General features: G+C 29.5%; 2 protein-coding genes across 5 annotated transcripts in view; one reads left to right on the top strand and one right to left on the bottom strand.

The window, feature by feature from the left end:
* Positions 1-281: 281 nt before the first annotated feature.
* Positions 282-9,489, top strand: LOC111625519 (cytochrome b-c1 complex subunit 7-like). Its single transcript, XM_023368679.1, has 4 exons — positions 282-374; positions 746-799; positions 1,567-1,733; positions 9,298-9,489. The coding sequence occupies exons 1-4, from the start codon at positions 365-367 to the stop codon at positions 9,376-9,378; spliced, it is 312 nt and encodes a 103-aa protein (XP_023224447.1). The 5' UTR covers positions 282-364; the 3' UTR covers positions 9,379-9,489.
* A 949-nt stretch (positions 9,490-10,438) lies between these two features.
* Positions 10,439-21,647, bottom strand: part of LOC111625518 (dynein regulatory complex subunit 3-like) — a 35,411-nt gene continuing 24,202 nt past the window's right edge. For all 4 annotated transcript variants that reach the window (XM_023368676.1, XM_023368675.1, XM_023368677.1 and 1 more), the window contains exons 7-9: positions 12,585-12,731; positions 12,271-12,462; positions 10,439-10,822 (exon numbers count right to left, since the gene is read on the bottom strand). In XM_023368676.1, the coding sequence (XP_023224444.1) occupies positions 10,526-10,822; positions 12,271-12,462; positions 12,585-12,731 (636 nt within the window). In that variant the 3' untranslated portion in view covers positions 10,439-10,525. The remainder of the gene's footprint in view (positions 10,823-12,270; positions 12,463-12,584; positions 12,732-21,647) is intronic.

The following is a 21,647-nucleotide window of genomic DNA, read 5'->3' as shown; positions in this document are numbered from 1 at the left end:
TGAAAAAGAGGCCTTCTTAGTGCCCACAGGGCAGAAAGAGTTTAAAAAAAAAACTCGGCCGCTTCCATCGTGATAATTCTGAAAAAAGCTCTTTTAGTATCTGCAGAATGGAAAAAGTTGAAATTTAAAAAATATGTACGTATACAGTATTCTCTGACTACAAAAAACTGATTATAAAAGATTATATATAACTTTTTATAATTTCAGTATATATTATTTTGAATATAAAATATTATTATTTTTTAAATATATCAATAATATGTAAATAATATAATTAATAAAAATACGAGAATGAGGTGTTATAATAAAAAATAAAATTTGTCGAGATTGGCAACACGCACTCCGAACAGAATAGGACTTCAATATGGCTTCCGGTAAGTAAATATTTTTTTGCAAAGTTTTGAAAATATAGATTTTAGTTTTGTTATTATAGTGTTAAGTATTCGAAATAAATGCACCTGTTAATCTGTTAGTTGCATAAATTTCAATTATGAGAAATTATACACGAGTTAATAACGCAATGGGTGGTTTATAATGTAAGATTGTAGGTGTTTGGACCCCTCCCCAAATATTGGACTCCTAGACGTGTAAAACAGTGAAAAGAACCGATGAGATGGTTCCATAAACTTGCTCTTATGGGCATGGTCTACAGTTCTAAGGTCCCATATTTTTACTTGCACAAATGAAACTTATTTAAATTACTATATGAATTAATTGAAGTTAATTCAATCTTTTATTTTTCTAGGAAGCCAAGCAATCAAACGGCTATTATTTAACATAAATGGATGGCGACAGTTTGGTAGGTTTACATTTATTCAAATTTTTATTTAATATAATTACTGTAATAGCTAAGTGGCCAAGTCAGTAGCCTATTGCTCTGGGGACCTGGGATCAAATCTGGACGGATTGAAGAACTCTAGGAATTTTTCAGGGTGGTCCATCTAGACATGTTGGGTCCCATCCCTTACTACCCTGCAACTGCATTGTGGGTCTAGCTAAACCTGTAATGGGATTGCTAAAAGAGACAAAAAAGACCCTGTTAGTACCAATAGGGTGAAAATAAAATAAAATACATTTAATTTTTAAAATAAAATACATTTAATTAAAAATTAAATGTATTTTATTTTGTGTGTTAAAAAATAAAAAACCAGATCGATTGCAATTAAAATGACCTTACTAAACACTTAGGAGTGAATGGATCAACCATTTGGGAAAGTGTTTCTCAGTAGCTTATTTAATCATTCGGTTAAGTGTTTTTGAGTTTCTGGATAACACCAAGAGGCTTACATTGACATAATGATTCCATGTGATAAGACTTGTGGAAATTATTATGGTTCACAAATAAAACAAAGCACAAAATCTTGATTTTTCGCCAAACCTCTGAAACTCAAAACTTTTTAACTCAAGGTGTGAATCCCCCGACCATTCTGGGTTAACTGGGTTTCCTGTATTTGTAATATGATATTTTTAAAGTTATTTAACTAATAATATATTTATAATAATTCCAAAATATACTGACTTTTGAAAATTTGAAAATCAATATTCTAAATACTGGCTGGTTTTTAGGACTGAGATATGATGACCTTTTGGATGAAACACCTGTAGTAAAAGAAGCTGTTAGACGTCTCCCGGCTAAAGAATACCATGAACGTTCTTACCGTATTATCAGAGCAATGCAGTATAGTTTAATGCATCGTATATTACCTAAGGAACAATGGACTAAGTTTGAAGAAGTAAGTGAAACAAGAAAATTATTATTGTTAAACTAACAATAGATAAATAGTAAAAAACTTATTAATGGGCACCATAAAGTAACATGTTGTTTGCGTGCACAGTAGAAGCTTATTCATTTGGCATATAGGCTCAGAATGGAGCTGATTATTAAAAATACCAGATTACTTGATGTTTTTTTATATTTTCACAAAATTACATTGTTATGTGTGATCTGAATTTTGCAGACATTGCTGTACATTTGTACCAGCACATGTTACTGTATGTTTGATTTGTTTATGCACTGAATATGATACAGTGCATGACTATACTGTGTTAAGATTGAAAATCCTGAAAAAACATTAATGAACACATTACACAAAATCAACATTCACAATGATTCATTGATTCATATACAGTGAAAACTGCTTAGATGACCATCTGCATTCGACGGGCACCTGTCAAAACGGGCAAAAATTTCTAGCATGGAATAGTTTATATATAGTCTTCATTTAAGTTACCCGTATTAAACGACTATCTATGTAACGCAACTGCGGGCATTGATTTTTGGTCCAAAACAACATACGACAACTGTAATAAGCAACCACTTCCGCAAATATATCTGGTCTAAACTATTGTTTGAACCCATCTCAACAATGTTTCTCCCTCCTAATATAATGAATTAGTCTAAACTCTTATTCGAACCCACTTCGGGCACTTCTCCCACCCTTTAAATTAGGTGTAGGTGTTAATGAATTAGTCTAGCAACAAAGGAAATTCATTTCAGTTTGTTTGAAATTGTCCGAAAAATGAAAGAAATGCAATGTGTTGTTGTTAGAAGATCATGTTAAAGTTTTCAGAGAAAGTCAAAATGGTTTATCACAATGGCAATTAGCAGCGAAGTTTAACTGTGGGAAAATGAAATTTATTTTACCGTAGACCTACAGTATTTTCCTTAGGGGTATAAACTGTTGTACATGGTACAATTAATCGGCTGATCGCATCGTTTGATCAAATATATTTATTTATTTATTTTTGATGCTCATATATAGTACAAGTGCGATAAATAGTTTGTATCAACCTACCTTATTTCCATGATATTTTTAGAAAAATAATATCCAAGTAATTTTTGCATGTAAAATATTCAAAAAACAATAAATGCATTAATGCAAAAATCAGTTTTACAGGCAACCTTCCTTTTTTGATTCTGCGATTGTCATTGTATTATTTTTTTAAAAATATCGTGGAAATAAGGTAGGTTGATAAGAATAAAATACAATATCAATATAGCTCTATCGTTGAAAAACTTCGCTTATTTTTTTTCTCGCCTCAAGTTTTGTTTAGTAGAATTGACTAAAAAGTGTGCAAAGTACAGAAATACGGTATTATAACACCACCTATCTAAAAGACCACTTTTGAAGGAACTGTGGGTGGTTGCCATAAACAGGTTTTACTGTATACAGGGTTCCTACGCACCTGGAAAGTCAGGGAAAATCAGGGAAAGTCAGGGATTTTCATTATTTTTTGAAAAAGTCAGGGAAAGTCAGGGAATTTGTCAAAAATTATNTGTCAAAAAAAAATTCTGATTTGTGGAATAATAATATATCACGTTGGATTATTAATGGATAATTATAAATTATCAGCTACTTTTCAGTGGGTAACAGATTACTGGACTTTCCAGATTATCACATCAGATTAATGAACTTAAACTGTGTTTACATATCAGTAGTATATAAAATTTTAATACATTTTCAAAATTAATAGATGAAATTTAAAAAAAAATATCTCATAGTATATTTTTAGATGGGATGAATATTTATATAATATAATGATACAATTTCATATATGAAATATCCCAAATAATTTCATAAAATGTATAATGTTAAGAAGTAAGCCAAAAGTCTTTGATCAGTTTTGCAACTAATAAATTTCATTTTAAAGAAAAAATATAGAACTAATTAATGTATGTTGAAACATCAAAAACTCAATGTATGAAGATTGATTAACCAATCTTCTTAAACAAAGAAACACTTCCAAGGGAAAATAGAAAACATGTTCTTTTGGAAATTTTCCTTTTGACAAAGAGAAAAATGAATGCACTTGATAATTATACAATCTTGGCTAGAAGCCAGCCATACATACATACATAGTAGGAAGAGGAAAAAAACTCTGAGCCACTCAATGGTAGTGTCTGAAGTGAATAGAGCAGTAAGAGGAAAGTAAGAGAAAAAGATGAAAGATGACAGGATAGATGATGAAGGTGGGAGAGAGCATAAGCACCTGCATCACATTTATTGACAACACAAAAATACAGTACACTACTGACAAAAATGTAGTAACATACATTGGAAGTGGTTAGTACTTTGTAGATTAAACTGACAATAAATGAAAATGGAAAGCAGCCATATAACACAGAATTACAAATAGTAGCTTGCATGATAGTACATTAGAATTCCTGATAATTTGTACATTATGCTCCTGATAACAAAAAAAAGCAACATGAATGTAACAAAACAAATAACATTGAATACATAGACCAATGACACAAACACTAGTATGACTGACAGTGAAGAATATTACAGAACGATTAACATGTGAACCTGACAATAATTGTGGGGCCAAGGGGGGAGAAATTTTTAAAAAACGTGTAATTAACAATAATATGTGATATATATCATCATCATCATCTCCCTTGCCATTTGGACTGCCGAGCGGTAACAATCAACAACATGTGGAAGCAGTTGAGTCAGAGATAGATGCCTTGTTTACAACAACACAACCCGTTTATTAAACACGAAAGAAGTTTACAAGATTTCTGCGATCTTGAAGTTCTACGTCAGCTGTGGCCTCTGGGCCTTCCTCTCCTTTTCAAGATAGTCCCATTTTGAAGGAGTGTCCCTTGTTTGCGAATGAACAATTCCATTGACGATTCTGGGACGATGCGGCCAACTTCCGTTGATGGAAAGATGTCGATCGGAGGTCGGGAGATAGAGACGAAGATGAGCGCGAGACACACACACAATAATAGATCCATCGCTTGGAACTTTCGGGAGAAGAAGCTGTCATGTCCTATAATGTCCGGGGTTTTATCCGTTTTCTTCCGATTCCACTTTCCAATTGGTCTCTCCTTGTCACCTGATGACAATTCAAAACCTTTCGGGGTGCGGGAGAGGTCAAAATCGACGTTTAATTCGATCTCCAACCGGAGATGGTCGACGGACTTACGTTCTTCTAATGTTTAAAAATTAGTGTCGCATTTTCGTATAAAAAATCTATTTCTAACTACTGTATTTTTCTTTAAAAATAACTTATTTTAATGCAAATTTTAGTGAGGGTTCAGACCTGTCCAGAGCCTCACATAATTATAAACTCTGCACTTGGCCACAGTACAGAGTTATGAAGATCCATATGTAACATTTAAACCTACAATGACAGATAATAGATGCCTAATAACAGTGATGAGGAAATTGAAATATGCAGTAACCACATGTAAAATATTAATAATGAAAAGGGCCATACCAGAAAACATGAGCCCAACTACAATGATATATAGCCTTACAAAGAATACCCTTAAACCATTGTTTATGAAGCCCTTTGCAATTGAATTTCTAAGGCTTGCTTTGAAATAAAGTCAAGAAATTTATTGAAAATGTCTGAATTGTTGACTGTAGAGTGTACAATGTACAGGGACAATTACTGCCCTGAAGAACAGTCTGCTCTAGCTGTAGGCACAGCTGCCCTGATAGTAGTTGCAATAATACTTAAATATTTGATAGTCAAAGACACTTGTCATGCATTGAATTTTTCAAATTCTTTTTTCAAGTTTTACCCACAATAAGATTTATGCCAGGGGTCAGCAACCTTTTTTGGCTGTGGGTCAAAATCAACCAAAATGTGTGTATTAAGAAGACATTTTAGATCAGTGGTATTTTCATTTTAAAACAGTCTTTTTTGGTGAATAATAAGATAAATTTTATTGAGAAAATAATTACAATATGCTTTAAAAATAAAAATTATAATTATAATTCTAATTATTATAAAAACAAACATAACTGAATGAACTTTATTTTACTCTTCGATATCAATGACTCCCCTGAACTTGTGACGTCAATTTAGTCAAGTCTGGCTTATAGTTAGTTGTCTTAAGTCAAATACAAGCATCTGAAATTTCAGTAGTTAAGCTGCACCTGTTCTTAAAATAAATTTTGTATGAAAGTATTTGCTCACATTTATAAGTTGAACTGAATGCAAACAAAATGGCAAAGCCAATTTTTTCAGAAACGAAAACTTTATAGGAAGTGATGCCTAACACATTGATATTATAAAAAGATCATAATCTTCTGATTTTTCCAAATCTTTCTGCAATTTATCCATCCATAATGCTGAACTTTTAAAATCAATCATTTCTAAACTAAAATTGTCAACTTTAAGATATTGAAAATGCTGCAAATCTAAAACATTTTCTTCTATTTCGTCGGGCTTTATTATAAAAGTAAACATTTTGCTGTGTTTCTTAAAAATTTGAAATCGACTTTCAAATTCACTTTTAGTGCACAAAATCCAACTTTCGAACATATTAAGATTGCTCTCGTCAATATTTTCTTTTTCATGCTGCCTTTTTAACAAGGGAAAGAAATGAAATTCTTTATTTTTTTATGTCTGTTTCAAGTAATATTAATTTTGAAGAAAAACTCTTCCATTCCTCGTACATTTCTAAAATTGTGTGGTTATTTCCTTGGAGTTATAGGTTGAAATCATTATAATGGTTCATTATTAGTGATGTAACGAATATTCGGTTACTTTTTGGTATTCAGCCTATTTTTCGCTATTCGGCCGAATACCTAAAACAGGAGTAAGAAATAACAAAAACACAGTAAATTAATCATTTTGGTATTTAGATTTAATGTTATCAGGTTAGTGTTGTTTGTTTATATTTATTTATAACTTATAACATGCACAAAATAAAAAAGAAAATAATATTAGTCACATGTATTGACAATTTATAATTACAAAGATCAGTACACATACACACCTATTTGTTCGAGAATCGTTGCACATCCGAGGGTTTGACCCTGCCTATCCTTCTTTTTAAGCGCTCGTCTTTGCTCTTCCCTTTCCCTTTCCTCTATCGCTCTAGTCCACATATGCCTATGCATACATCATAATATGCACTCACGATACTTTCAATTTGTCACTTTCCATCATAGATTTCCCATTTTACAATTACGTGACTAATAGCCTGGTGATAACAGAGAAAAGAGACAGATAGGATGTCGGTATAAGTCACAGTTATGATTTCACAGATTTGAGACAGCTTGGTAGCCCGAACGAGCCCCAGGCTTTCGCCCGTGCACTCTAAGTGACTTTCATTACAAGCATTTAGCTTTCCGAAGTCTATGACAACAATTGTTTGGCATTGATGGCCGCGAATTTTGCGCCAATAACCTGACTCGACTTGTTCGATTATGTTAACTCAATTTCATATTTATTTTCACATTTTCACTTTGCGGTCCTTCTCTGTTCTTTTTCCGTTATTTACACGTGTAGATCATTTTGTTGTTATCCACATTTGATATCATCATTTTATCACATACTGCCATGATGCTCTTGTCTGTCCATTACAACTGTCAAGAATTAACGCGATTGGCGAAGCGTAGTGAGAGTGGGGTCCTTGCCATAATGTGGTTTGTAAGCCAATTTTTGTACGTGCGTTAATCAAGTCGAATAGTTTGGCCAAATATTCGGCCACGCTCCTGGCCTAATATTTGGTATTCAGCCTGAGGCCGAATATACTATTTGCTGCAACACTATTCATTATATCTGTTAAGAACAAGTTTTAAAAACCATTCTTTATCGTTGAGTCCGAGATCATGTTCACTAATTTTGTAAAGAAATATTTGTATCTCATCAAAACATTACAAATCTATTAAGAACTGTGCCTCGACTTAACCATCATATTTCCAAATGTAACAGCAAATCTCCATATTTCAATTCAATTTCTGTCAAAAAAGCTTTGAAGTGCCTGTGTACTAATTCTGATCATACTACTATCATGTTTATGATCTTAAAGATGTAACAGAAAAGGTTGTTAAGTTGTTGCATAGATGCCTTTGCAAATAAATTTTCTTCATGTATGATACAATGAAACGATAAAAGTGAGCAGCCAAGTTCATTTTCCATTAGTTTCACAAATCTGACAGTTTTTCCTCTCATAGCTGGAGCACCATCAGTTGTTACAGAAAACAATTTAATTTTTAAATTCAATACATGGTACTGTACATGCCCATTTTTGAAATTAGTAAACTCTTGTACTTGACAAAAAATGTCAATTCCTTTTGGTCGTGTCATTCATAGAAGAAAGACCGCAAAGTTCTTCATTGACTTTTGAACTATTTATTGATGCATATCTAATAACAATTGCAAGCCTAGCCATATTATTTACATTGGTACTTTGACCTGTTCATCAACATTTTCAGCCATGACTTCAATGCAATACTGAACTGTTTCTATCTGACAATGGCATTTCTTTAATTCTCTCAATGATTTGTTTTTTATTTGTGAAGTCATTAAATAAGTGTTCGGAACAATTTATGAATGCGTTTTTCAAAAATTTACCATCTGTAAACGGCTTTCTGTGGTACCAATGCTATGAGCTGCAACAAAGCTGGCAGATGTAGCGTGATTGTGGCTGATAACAAAACTCTTCACCAATTTATTTTGTTTCCAAAATTTATTGATTTCTCTTTGAAATTATGTTGCATTTTTATTTTTAATATATAAAATTTGTATGTTTGTTACTGCAACTTTGTAATCAAACAAAAATGTTATTTATTTTTTTATGTATTCTTCAAGTGTTTGTTTCATAATTTATTTTTTATATATATTATAATTTATTTTTCGGAACTCAAGTGGGTCACTTGAAATTATGAAATGGGTCACAGGTTGCCAAGGCCTGGTTTATGATATCATAATAGCATGTGAACTAGGAGTTAAAAATTTGAAAAATGTAGTTCAGGGATGCAATGATAAATCAACAGAAGCACACTGAGTCATGCTGAATTTCAGAAATTTCAAATTGTATTGTATGAGATACAGTATACATGTATTGATAAGTAGTGAATATGTGAAAGTTTTAATGTATACACGATATAGGCAAAAACATTGCATCGGGCTTTATCTTGTATGTAGCTAGTTCATAACAGAAGCTAGTATATAAGAATATAGGTAATCAGTAGTGGACTATTCAATAGCATAGTTGCCATTAAATAACCCACTAGTGATTACTGAATTCACTTTTTTCATATTTTGTCTCTATTACAATCTGTACATTCAGATTTATAAAACATGATCAAAGTATTATGTCGTCTTTATGCAAATAATGTGTGATTTTTATACCACAATATTAATATTTGCCACTAATTGTCTGATATGATTTTGTATGTAATTCTTTTAAAATATTTTTTAGATCTGTGTTTTCAGTTTATTTATATAAAATGTTAAATTTGAAATCTAGAAATGATAAAACATTAAATTACAAATTATTTTATTCCAGCATATATCTAATTTATATTTTGAACCACTTTTTAGGATATTCCTTATCTTCAGCCTTATATAGATGATATAAAGAAGGAAATAAAAGAAAAAGAAGAATGGGAGAAAAATCATTGACTTCTTCAATACTTAAACAGTTATGAAAAAAGAAATAAATTTTCAGTGTAGATAAAAATATGGAATTGTATAGATTAAATTTTTAGATAATAAAGTGTAATTGGAATGATGGTTTATAGATTTCACATTAATTTAAAAGTAGAGATGATAACATTTCACACCATATATACAGTATGTCAAAAAAAAAATGTAGCAATGAGTTGCATAACTTTCCTGGCTGTTTATAAAATTCTATTTTAAAAATAACATTTATATTATTAATCATAATAAATATAATTTGTTTATGGTGCCACATCTGTTATAAAAAGTACTTATAACAAAATCTTATTCATTTTAATTCTTATAAAATGTCAAAAAGCTTAATTTTCAGGATAAGGGTTTTATAAATGCCAATAATGAGTAAAATCATCAAGTCTGACCTTGCTCAAGATATGACACATGACATCCCTCTATCTCCCCATTCCCTTGATGTTTAACCACCAAAAGTTAATACTGAATATCATTGATGCTTCTTATGCATAAGCTACTGTGCCAAATTTTGTTTCTTTGTCATTACCCCATCCTGAGATAGTAACATATTCAAGGAACTTTTTTTGTTTTAATTATTTTGGGTTCAGGTGGTCTCGAACATGGAGATTGTCAAATTTAACCCTTCATTTTTTTTTAAATAATTCCAATACTTCCCTTGTTATGTATACATAACAGCTGTTAATATTTTTATTTTATATGGTTATGTTTTTAGTTGAAGTTTATGAATTGTTCCTGAACCGGTTTCCCACCTTTTTCTTCAGACTAATAGTATCAATATTTGATATATTATGTTTGTCTGTTCAAAAAAAGATTGCAAATATTCATCTTAATTGACCATTGCTAATTTTATATACTAGACTGTCCAAAAAAAATTCATTATTATTTATATATTGGCCCATCATTTTGATTTTTTTTCAGACATTATTATAAATTTAAACTTAAAAAGTATGCAATAAACAATCATAATTTTTTCAAACTTTTAATTTAATGAAAAATATAAATTACAGAAGTAATTTATAACATACTTGAATGTAAATTCAGATAAAACAATGTGAATTTATAACATTAAAATTAAATATCCATTCATTTAAAGTCTTAAGGTTATATATAAGACAACTTAATTACCATTCACACTTGATGATGACGACTTTTCGTCATCGTCATAATCTGTCTCTTCATCCCCAATAAATAAGAATGAATATCCTTCTTTTTCATAATAATCTTTAAAACAAATAATTTCATTTATTCTTTTCCTATTTCTGTCTATTTCTTCTGAATAAATTCTTGATGTAATATCATTTAGCCAATCTCTCAATCTTTCAATAGTGATTTTTTCTCTTTTGTTAATGATTGTCAATCGTCGGTCATGGCATTCTCTGGCTAGAGACTGTAGTTTTTGTGGACTAATCAGAAACTGAATAAGAGAGTTAATTAAATGTTAAATAAACAATAAAAATCTTTTCATAAAATAATTCTAGTTTATGTTTAAAGATAATTTCGGAATTAAATATTAAATTTATAATTATATAAAACCAGCATAAAATTTTAAAAAAAATCTTTAAAATAAAAAGTCTAAAAAATTCTTTAAAATTTCTTAAAACTAACGAGTTAAAATTACTTTCCAGCCTCATCAGTGGACCACCACTGATGAGGCTGGAAAGGCAAAATGCATATGGTGATAAAAAGTTAGAATAAAGTAAGAAGTAATTATTAACTTCAGTTTTCCATTTCTGTGTTTTGAGTTCCTTCGAAGTCGGACAAAAAAGAGTAATTTTAACTCGTTAGTTTTAAGAAATTTTAAAGATTTATAATAACCGATCCCATTGCTTTAATATATTTTTATATTTAAAAAAAATATTTTATATAATTTGAAACACCTGGGTGTTAACAGAATATTATTTTGTACAGTGGTACATCGTATTTTGAATGCTTCAGAGTTCAAGCACTACATTTGACAAAAATTCATTTTGGAGTTTGAATTGTGTGCACAGTGCATTTATGCTTCAAGCATATTTTTTTCAATCTTGTGTGCCCAAGTTCCCTCACTCTAGTGTTATACTCACGTTTTCAGTGGTTTTTTCACTTTATTTTTGGTGTATTTGGGTACATATATTGTGTTATTTGTTGATTTTTAACAATTTCTTCCTGCAAGTTTTCTTTGTTGACAGCTTTTGTATATTTTGTATCCTATAATTCAAAATTTCCTAAACAGAACTTTTAAACCATATTTGACATGTTTGTAGTTTAGGAGCCTCTTCCCATATGCATTACTTATTATTAAAGGACTGAAGGAATTTTGACTCATCTTTGTATGTATAGTCTAAAGAAATATATATTTTTCTGTAAATTTAATTTTTTTTTACTGTTTGTACAGCATTATTTCCTTTCTGAAACTCAAAAAGTATATCAGGCATATTATGCTTATATTTGAAGATATTTCTTACTTCATGTTTTGTTTAAAATAAACTTCTGAAGAAATAATACAATCTCACATTAGCATAATGTGTTAAATTTCACAACTGTTATAGTTAACATAAATCACACATTTAAGTAATGACCGCTGTTAAAAATATGCAAAAAAAAATGTTCAACTCAATATAATCTTTACTTGTTAACCATTTCAAGACAACTCCATTGAAGATTTAGATTTTCTAAGCTGTATAAATTCATATATAAATTCCCTAATATACAAAATTAAAGAAGAAAAATGAATGAATTAATCCAATAACTGACTAAACTTATAGCATTTATTTTAATTTAATTATTTTCATCTACGAATATCACACATGTGAAATGAATTTATATTAAAAAATTTTTAATATATGCCTTATAGTGGTCAATATTATTAGATTAAAAACTTACAATTTCCATATCTTCTTCGACATTTACTAAGCGTTGTTTATCAAAATGCTCTATACATGTTCTGCAAAATTCTTCAAACTGTTCAGAAAATTGTTGTTCATAGTCTCTCAGAATAGTCTGAAGTTTTTGTATTCTTTGTATGTATTTATTTATAATCTCACTAATTGCATATTTAAATATTCTATTAAATTCCTGTAAAAGAAAATTTATAACATTTTAATTGTTCAAATCATATAAATTTCTCAAAAGGAAAAAATTTAAAACCTATTTTATTCATAAAAGTAATTAGAAATTTCAGAAAATTTATGTCATACTTCAACTTGTTCAATTACATCCATTTCAAGCTTCATTAATGTGTCTACTAAATTTTTCAATTTAGCTTTATATTCCACATATAATTCTTTCTTCATGTCTGTCAAACCTGGAAACTCAAGTCCTTGAGTTTTAACATCTGAAAATACCTAAATACATAGCAATATACAATCATTGCTTATCATAATTCTAAGATCTGAATTTACAAAAAATATTACCGATTTAATAGTTTAGAATTTATCTAAGAGAGCAATAAATTACAAAACAGTTGTTTGGACGTGGTTAGACAAATTTATTTATACAATATCAAAAAACATAATAAAAATAATATTTCTATTATTATCATCTTTAAATTTTGAAGCTGTGCCCAATTTTCATGAAGATTGGGCACAGTTTCAAAAGCACTTGGTTCTGAACATGTATGTGTAAAATTTCTCAAAATAAAACAGTTCATTTTTTGTATTTCATTTGTTTGTATTGTTAATAAATTGAAATAACAATATACAAAACTTATAATCATACAATAATAAACTTATATATAACTGCTTTCAATTTATTCAAGTGCGAAAAAAGTGAAATAATTATTCAAAAGTGAAATAATGTTCTATAATCAAGTCCATAAACATCATATACTACTAATTTTATACACATAAAAATATCTCTTGACTTTTCTGTATAAAATTGTTAGATTTTCATGAATTATTATTTTTCCTTAAGTATATATATTAATTTCAATATATATTACTCTAATATAATTAAAATTATATAAATCTAAATTATGTTTAAAGTCAAATCTTATGTAATCAATAATATATATGATTTTAGTTTTTGCAAGATCTATATTATTTTCATATTTCTTTAATTAGAAATTTTCTTTTAGATTAATTTAAATATATTTAAATGAGATTTTTCATTTTATTATTATTATTATTATTGATCATATCAGTTACAAGATTTTTACTTCCTAGTTTATAACATGATAAATGACAAAGATAAAATTAATTTTTGATAATGCGTCCCAATCAAATGAACATTAAACTTAATGAAAATATTTTTATTCTTATAACAAATGAACCTCTGAACCTCTTTATTCTTATTTTATATTATTTGTTATTTATTATATTACATATTTGTAAACTTTGTCTGGTTCCTCACATTTGGTTTAATCTAATTTGATAGCATCCTTATGATAGTCTATTTGAAGATCTATACATTTGTTAAGAGTCTTATTTACTACAGCTTCTACAAATAAAAAGCTTATATTTTAGATTTGACTTTTTATGAATATATTGGACTGATGGAAAAGTAATTTCTTTTTCAAAGTTCAGATTAAAAGCTGGAGTTAGACAAAATTATTTCTTATAAATTTATACTATGATGATTGCCAATATAAGGAAAAAATTATTTGAACTTTAAAACGATCTAGAAAATGCAAATGTATCTAGTAAAAATTCAACACTACAGAACTAATTCTTTAACCCTGCGTTAGTGCACTGAGTTTTTTTTCAGCATTAGTGCAGTGGGGCGCTTGTCCACCCCAACATTTTTTTGGGTCCATAAACCATGTAAGTAAAAATTCATAAAGATTTACTCATTCATTTGGTAAAGGCATGTGTCATTATACATATGATTATATTCAGGTATGATTACATATTATATTTGTACATAAATCCATGAAAATAAAAAACAGCATTTATCAAAACTCATTACATTAGATCTTATTATTAAACCAATAGTAAAAATCTAAATTGTTTTTTAAGCATTTTTGTCACTCTGATTCAATAGCTGACATTGTACTTTGGCACTCATTGCAAATGACAAGCAACTTGCTATGTTTGGTATTTTCTCAAAGTGTTTATGAAAGTCAGCCATTTTGAATTAAAATAAACTTAAATTATTTTTATTCACATTGATTATTATATCTATATTATAAATAATAAATGTGATCACATTATAGTTATTTGAAAAATAAAAAAAACTAAATAAATATTTGTAAAATTTAAAAAAAAACGTAATTAATACTGTGGGGTGTTTGGACACCCCACTGAGAACTGTTGTTTTTCTTTTATTGGAATTTCTGCAGCATCGTAGTAATTTTTGAGCATGCTCTATACATAAAATGATGAAGCTACTGAAGAGGACACAAATATTTCTTGCGAAATCTATGAATAGTGCAACTTCTAAAACGTTGGGGGTGGCGAAACACCCCACTGCACTACCCCAGGGTTAAGAGAGAAGTCAGGGTGATAAAGTGTTTTTTTGATTGATTATGCCTTATGAATTTAAAGAGATGTAAATGCAACTACTTGTTCAAAAGCATTTTTGATATGTTTGGAAATATCATAGTAAAATGAACATGCCAACTTTTGTTCAAGAAGTTTCATTTTGGTACTTTGATTTGTGATAATCCTATTCCGTCAGGCCACTGGAGGTTTTTGATGAAATTTTAAATTAAATTTAGATTTTCTGTCATTATTTGTTTTGTTAGTTCTATGCTCCAGAGCAGTGGTTGGCAACCTGTGGTCCATGGAGAAATTTGGACATTGATCAACTGAAGATTACGTGAAGTACAGTAATACAGGCATACCTCGACTTACGTCGTTTCGAGTTACGTCATTCCCGATTATACGTCATTTGTCAAAAAAGTATATGGAAAAATAAAAATCAAGTTTAAGTCATTTTATTCGACTTTACGTCTGTCCACCACAAATATTGAAGTCGTAATATCACTAGAAAAACGTTTATAGCACATAAAATCATGTTAAAATATATACTAGTATATTCTGTATTTACAGTACATGCATTCGTAAATTTAGAATACTTTTTTCTGTACTATATTAAAAACTAAAATTTATTTGTTTATAAGCTTAAAATAGATTTTTATTAACCATATATTATTAAAAATGCATTAATAAATAAAATACAGAACCAGAAATGGTAATTTATGGTTTAGCCTAGTGACAAGTAGATTCGGAGACAAGTAAATTCGACTTACGTCGTTCTCCTGGAACCAATTACCGACGTAAGGCGAGGTATACCTGTACTCCGAACTTGCGCGATAGGTGGGACCGAGCAATAACTGCGTAAGTCTGGGTTAATTTCCCAAATTGTGTAAAATCCAAGTCGGATGTATGTAAGCTAATAAATGTTCTCGTTAATCTTATCTCGTCTTTTGATTCGTTCACGGTTACAAGAAATCACCACAAAGAGTCTCTCGAGTCTCCGTAGATATAACAAACACAGAAATAAATAACACAAAATAAATTGTAGCTATGTGTCGATTTCATGTGACACGTCCGAACATGTAAGTTGAACAATAGTGTGGGTGGAGTGAGTAATCGAGAGTTGCATGGCACTCAAACAAAAGACGAATCGACGAGATTTGAAAATCGTGTAACTCCAGGTTTGCATAAGTCAGGGTAGCGTAAGTCGAGGTATTACTGTATTGCGAAAGAAATGCAAAATGCTTAATTCTTTTTTTCACTCATTGGGAGTTTTTTATTCAAATCTAAAACCAAATACGAAGTGACTGTTATCAATAAATAATGAACAACAAACAATATTGTGAGTGTGATTGTTGTCCTTCGTGGAAAAGCACTAAGAATCCATAAACTTATTTCAAACAAGCAACAATAGACTTTAGGCTTGCATTAATATGTTATAATTAAACAAGTGAGTTTCATATTAATATAGTAAAATTGAACTTTTATGATCATTATTCTACAGATTTTGTATCATTTAAGAAAATTTGTGATAGTGGTCCAAGGGATTCGAAATTGTGAGTTTAGTGGTCCTTGAGGTCAGAAAGGTTGCAGACCACTGCTCTAGAGTATTGACAAACTGTGTTTATGGTTTACTAATATTGAAAAACACAATTGGTGAAATTATCAATATGACATAAAAAATATGCCTTTAGATCAGTGCTTCTTACTATGGTCGCGACCGCATTTGGGGTTGCGAGATTTTAATGCAAAATATTGAAAATAATTTGTGAGAGTTTGAAAATGGCACGCTTTGTGTCATAGGTTTCGTAAGTTGAGCTTTGTGTCACTTCTGGTGCAGTGAGACAACAATTCAGCAACACTGTAGTGTGAACTAGTGTAGTGTTGTTGCTATTCAGTGTATTCAGTTGTCTCTGTTCCATTGTAACACAAGAGTGAACTGTGGTAGTACACCATTATTGTTTTTGCAAATTTGTATATATCTTTATTTTATATTTTTTTTTGGGCCACGAAAAAAATCACAATCATAAATGGGGTCATGAATAAAAAAAAAGTTTAAGAAGCCCTGCTTTAGATCAAAGCCAAACAATCACCATAATGAATTGGGTTAGTTTTCAGCTACTATTAATAATTAAATTCTAGGTAACTTGGTACTAGAGGTATACATTAGGTGCCATCTCTTATTAAATTTAATACTTATAATTAAATTTATTATATTTATTTATTATTAATTTATTAAATAATCTAGAATATTCTAAAAGAAAAGAATTGGCTAGGAGCAGGACTTGAATCTGCAACTCCCTCTTACCATTTGGATGCATTGCCAGTTGCACTACCTCAGCTCTTCAGCCCCAGAGCACGTTCAAGTCCTGCTCCGAACCAATTCTTTTCTTCCAGAATATTCTAGATTATTTAATAAATATTAATTTAATTATAACTATTAAGTTTAATAAGAGATAGCACCTAATATCTACCTCTTGTACCAAATTAGTTAGAATTTAGTTATTAATAGCAGTTGAAAAATGGCCTGATTCATTATACCAATTGTTTGTCTTTGATTAATAACATTAGACTTTGAGTTTATATATTTATATGCCTTTAGATCATAGGGTTACCATATTAAGAAAAGGTAGAAAGAACAAAAATCAATTATTTGTTATAGAATTTAAAAATGAAATTACTTTACTACCAACTCAATATTTGTATTCCAATATGTTTTTAAAGCAATTAAACATTAGCAAAATGTTTTAATTACTCATTAATCATATTATCATACCAATTCTTTGTAGGTTAAAAAATCTTCAATTTCTTTCATTGATTCAGCTCTTGCTTTTTTCTGTACTTTTCCTCTACCTTCCAGAAATTCATTTAATTCTTTTTGTCTCTCCTCGTGTATCTGAATACATTCACTGAAAGCTTCTTTACAAGCTTCTAAGAATGCTTTTTTAAATTTAGAACTAATTAAGGATCTATTGAAAATTGGCTACTTTATATTTTATAATAAATCTTGTTGCTAATAAATATTAAAAACTATTAATTCACTTTGACAAAAATTTATATCACAAAGAGAAAAGTTTTCATTTCATTAAGAAAAAAGAATATTGGTCATAAAAAATATTGAATAGAAATGTAAGATGCTGAAAAGAATTTTTAATGCAAAAATAATAATAAAAATAATTTTAAAGTTCGACCTTTAATCACCAAAATTTAATAGCATCAATCCTCCTAATACACAAACCTCCTGCAAAATTTCAGAAATTTTTGACAAAAAGCACAGGAGTTATAAAGCTTCAAACAGGGTGAACAAAATTATGCCCACCCATACACTAACATCCATAGAGACAAAAAAAAAAACCCAAAAGTTTTGCATTTCTTGATATTTCAAAATCTCCCAAGTCAAAAAACAAAAATCTTGAGGAGTCATTTTTTGACCCCTTATCATACTTTCCTTCTGTTATATATAACAGCTGGGAAAGTAAAAATGAATGCTCAGTTATCAAGATTGTTTTTGAAGTTTCCTTCTAGATGTATCAGAAACATTCTAGAACATTTGTCCAGAGAGTATATAAGGGATGCTCATTTATTGGCAGTGCTTAATTTTTCTTCATTCTGATCGTACTTTTTAGATCATCCTCCTAGATCACCCCATGGCAAAATCTTACTTATGCCACTGCACAGGGATAATTGATTCTCAAAATAATTTCTCTAAACATCAGAAAAATATATGTTTTTGATTACTCATTATAAAAAGTAGTTTTATATTGGTTTCATTCAAATCAGATAAATGTTTCTGAATGAAACTCTAATATCACTTCTTGACATACTCAACTTTAAAGGCTAATTTCATCTCCTAAAACATTTATCACCAAAAGAAAAAACAGCTCTCTTTATATTATATTTTGAGACACCATGAAGTGTTGATAATAGCCACTGGACTGCAGGTAATTTTTAAAATGGAAATTGCCCTAATGTTCTTTTTAAATTTTTATTCAAGTTTTAGGAATTTTAACTGGTTTACAATACATGGTGGTGTTCGGTTTTATGTATATCAACCAGTGTGGTGAAATCGGTAAACAAATAGTCCAACTCCTGCAAATTTGAAATGTGTAGCTCCGACTCTGACCTGTCTGTCATACTACAATTCCTTTTATAAGGAAGATACCACTAGGTATCCAAATATTTTAATCTAAAATTTCACTAAAAAACGTTGTACTAAAATTGATGGTGAGAATGAAACAATGGACATAATGAATTTACCTCAGAAAAACTTTCAAGTACATAAAGAAACATACATCTTAATCAGCCAAATTCCACTTTTATTAGTTAATTATCAAAAATTGATTTAAGTTTAATCAATTTAAAGAAACAATTTAAATACAATAAATGAAAAAGACAATTATTTGATAATGGCATAATAAATTGGTTTGCAAAATAGTTTCTTTTGCTCCAGCTACTACAAGAATAGTTAATTTCCAACCAACAGTTGACTAAACTCAAGTATATTGTAGAATTTTAAATATGAATTTTGGAAAAATATACCAGTCATCTTGGACCGATGCATACAATTCTGCCCCAAGAAATTAAACCGGCAAATAATAAGCTGGAACAATTCTATTAATTACATTTGCAGTTTTCACTTCCTCCTTTAGTTTGTTGCAGTTAGATTCTGATCTTGGTTTTATTTTTTCGTTGTGTTTATATTAACTGTTTTAAGACTAAATTATGATATAGAAGCAATAATAAATAGTTATTAATAGAAAGGCAGTGAAAAAGTTAATTTGTCAAAAACAATTGACATTCAAAGAAAATCATAAGATAAAAATTATGGCACCTGAAATGAAAACCATATTTTTTCTTGGGAATTTCTCTTTGGTAAAGATAAGCTTGGCACTTATAAGCCATATCATAAACTTTTTATTATTATCTCTGCACTTCCAAGTTCTTGCTTAATTAAACTGCATAGTGACATGATGGAGCTAGAAATTTTGAAATGTTGTTCTTGAAAGCACATTTCAAAATTTCAAAGATATTTGGGCTACAATTTGAAAAATGTAAACCTATAAATTCCCACTGTTATCTGTCTGCTGTTCAACTGTAGCCCAATAATAGCTCCATCTTTGTTTTAAAATTTAATGGCAATTAAGCTTTTATATCAGTTTCTAGTCAGCACTTATCACATCTTTTGAAATGTTTTCACTTGGACACAAATAGATTTTTGGCTTTTCAATTTTATTAAATATGCATTTTGGTCACTTATGTTTTTTTTTTTCAGTTTAAAGCAGATGGTTTTTGGGTTACAAGTTCTTTTACAAACTCACTGAAGAATATACATTAAATATACATTTTTCTTTTCTTTTTTTTTTTTATTACATGCTGTCTTTTATTGCTTTTATCTGAGACAATTTCTAAAAATATATTAGACCTTTGACTGTTTTAATTTTCTAAAAGAAAATTTTTAATTTTAGAAACTCATTTTCTTTTTTCCTTTAACAGTTTTTTTATTATTATTTTATACAAGACTAGAATTTCACATTTTCCCCTTAAAATGATCTAGAGATCCTATTATCTTTTATTAGTAAAGTACAGATTCCATCTTGACATGTATATTCTGAGCTACTGTGATGTTTATACGAACTATTATATACATTCATTGTCTTTTCATACATTGAAAGCCGGCCAGATGACCAAGCAGTACACTGTCTCTGCAAAGGATCTGCAATCAAATCCTGATTGAGAATGCTGCAAAAGATTTTATACATAGAATCACTCATGTATCTTCTCCATCCAACACCCATACTGCACCAGTGGCTAAGTGTATTCGATCCCTAAACAGTGGTAGTTGGTTGGGTTGGCACTTAGGTCAACGCGCCGATTGGTGCATTTTCCGGGTTCTTTTTGGCATCAATAATGCCCAAATAGGGGCCACTTTCCTTTAAAACATCACCCAGAAGGCACATTCCCTTGATTGCAGATTGTGTTGTGTGCCAGTATCTAAAACCAATCAATTGATACACTAGCACATTTGAAAAAATTATTTGCTTTTTGATTGGTTCATACTATTCAGTTTGAGATACCATGAAGTGTTGATAATAGACATTGGACTGCAGGTAATTTTTAAAATGGAAATTGCTCAGTTACTCAGTTTCAATTTTTTTCATATAATTTTGATTTGTATAATATATGAGCTATTCTAAATAAATATTAATATAACTTATGTAATATGAAGTTTAAGATACCTTTTAACAAATGCAAAGTCAGTCAAGTATTGCACCATGTTTCATAATTTTTGTTGGATAATAGCAAAAACATACCTAGTGTGTGTGTGTTATATGGAGAACAGCTTTCCAGGTGATGTGAAAATATTTGCTTAAATTATAAAAGCTATTTCCTGAAAGTATAGTGCAGTCACATAAAATTTTGGTGTGAAATGGCCTTTATAGGTGAATATATTTTGATATCTAAATTTATCAAAGTGTCCATTTTCTAAGAAATTTGTTTAGATACTAATTAAAAAGTATTTTTTGTACTTTACATTTTACCAACAGTAAAATTCGAGGCTGGAGTCGATAGAATTTTACTGACTCTGTCTCCACTCTAAAACATCAGTCTCTGGCAACTCCAACTCCACAACACTAATGTTAACAATACATTTACAACCATTGTAGAAAACATATCGGCCAACAGATGAGGGTCACTAGCCCAAAATGTGTATTGGCATTTGGAAAAATTGGTTTATATGCTGTAAAGTACATCAGAAAATAAATTAGATGTGAAAAAGTCCAGTGTTTAGTATGNTTTTAGTGTATTTGCTGCCATCTAGTGTTATTGTTTAAAACTATCTTT

The sequence above is a fragment of the Centruroides sculpturatus genome, unplaced genomic scaffold (genome assembly GCF_000671375.1).
Source record: "Centruroides sculpturatus isolate CEXI.00-Female unplaced genomic scaffold, Cexi_2.0 scaffold105, whole genome shotgun sequence".
Lineage (NCBI taxonomy): Eukaryota > Metazoa > Arthropoda > Arachnida > Scorpiones > Buthidae > Centruroides > Centruroides sculpturatus.
This window is presented reverse-complemented; position numbering and strand designations above follow the sequence as displayed.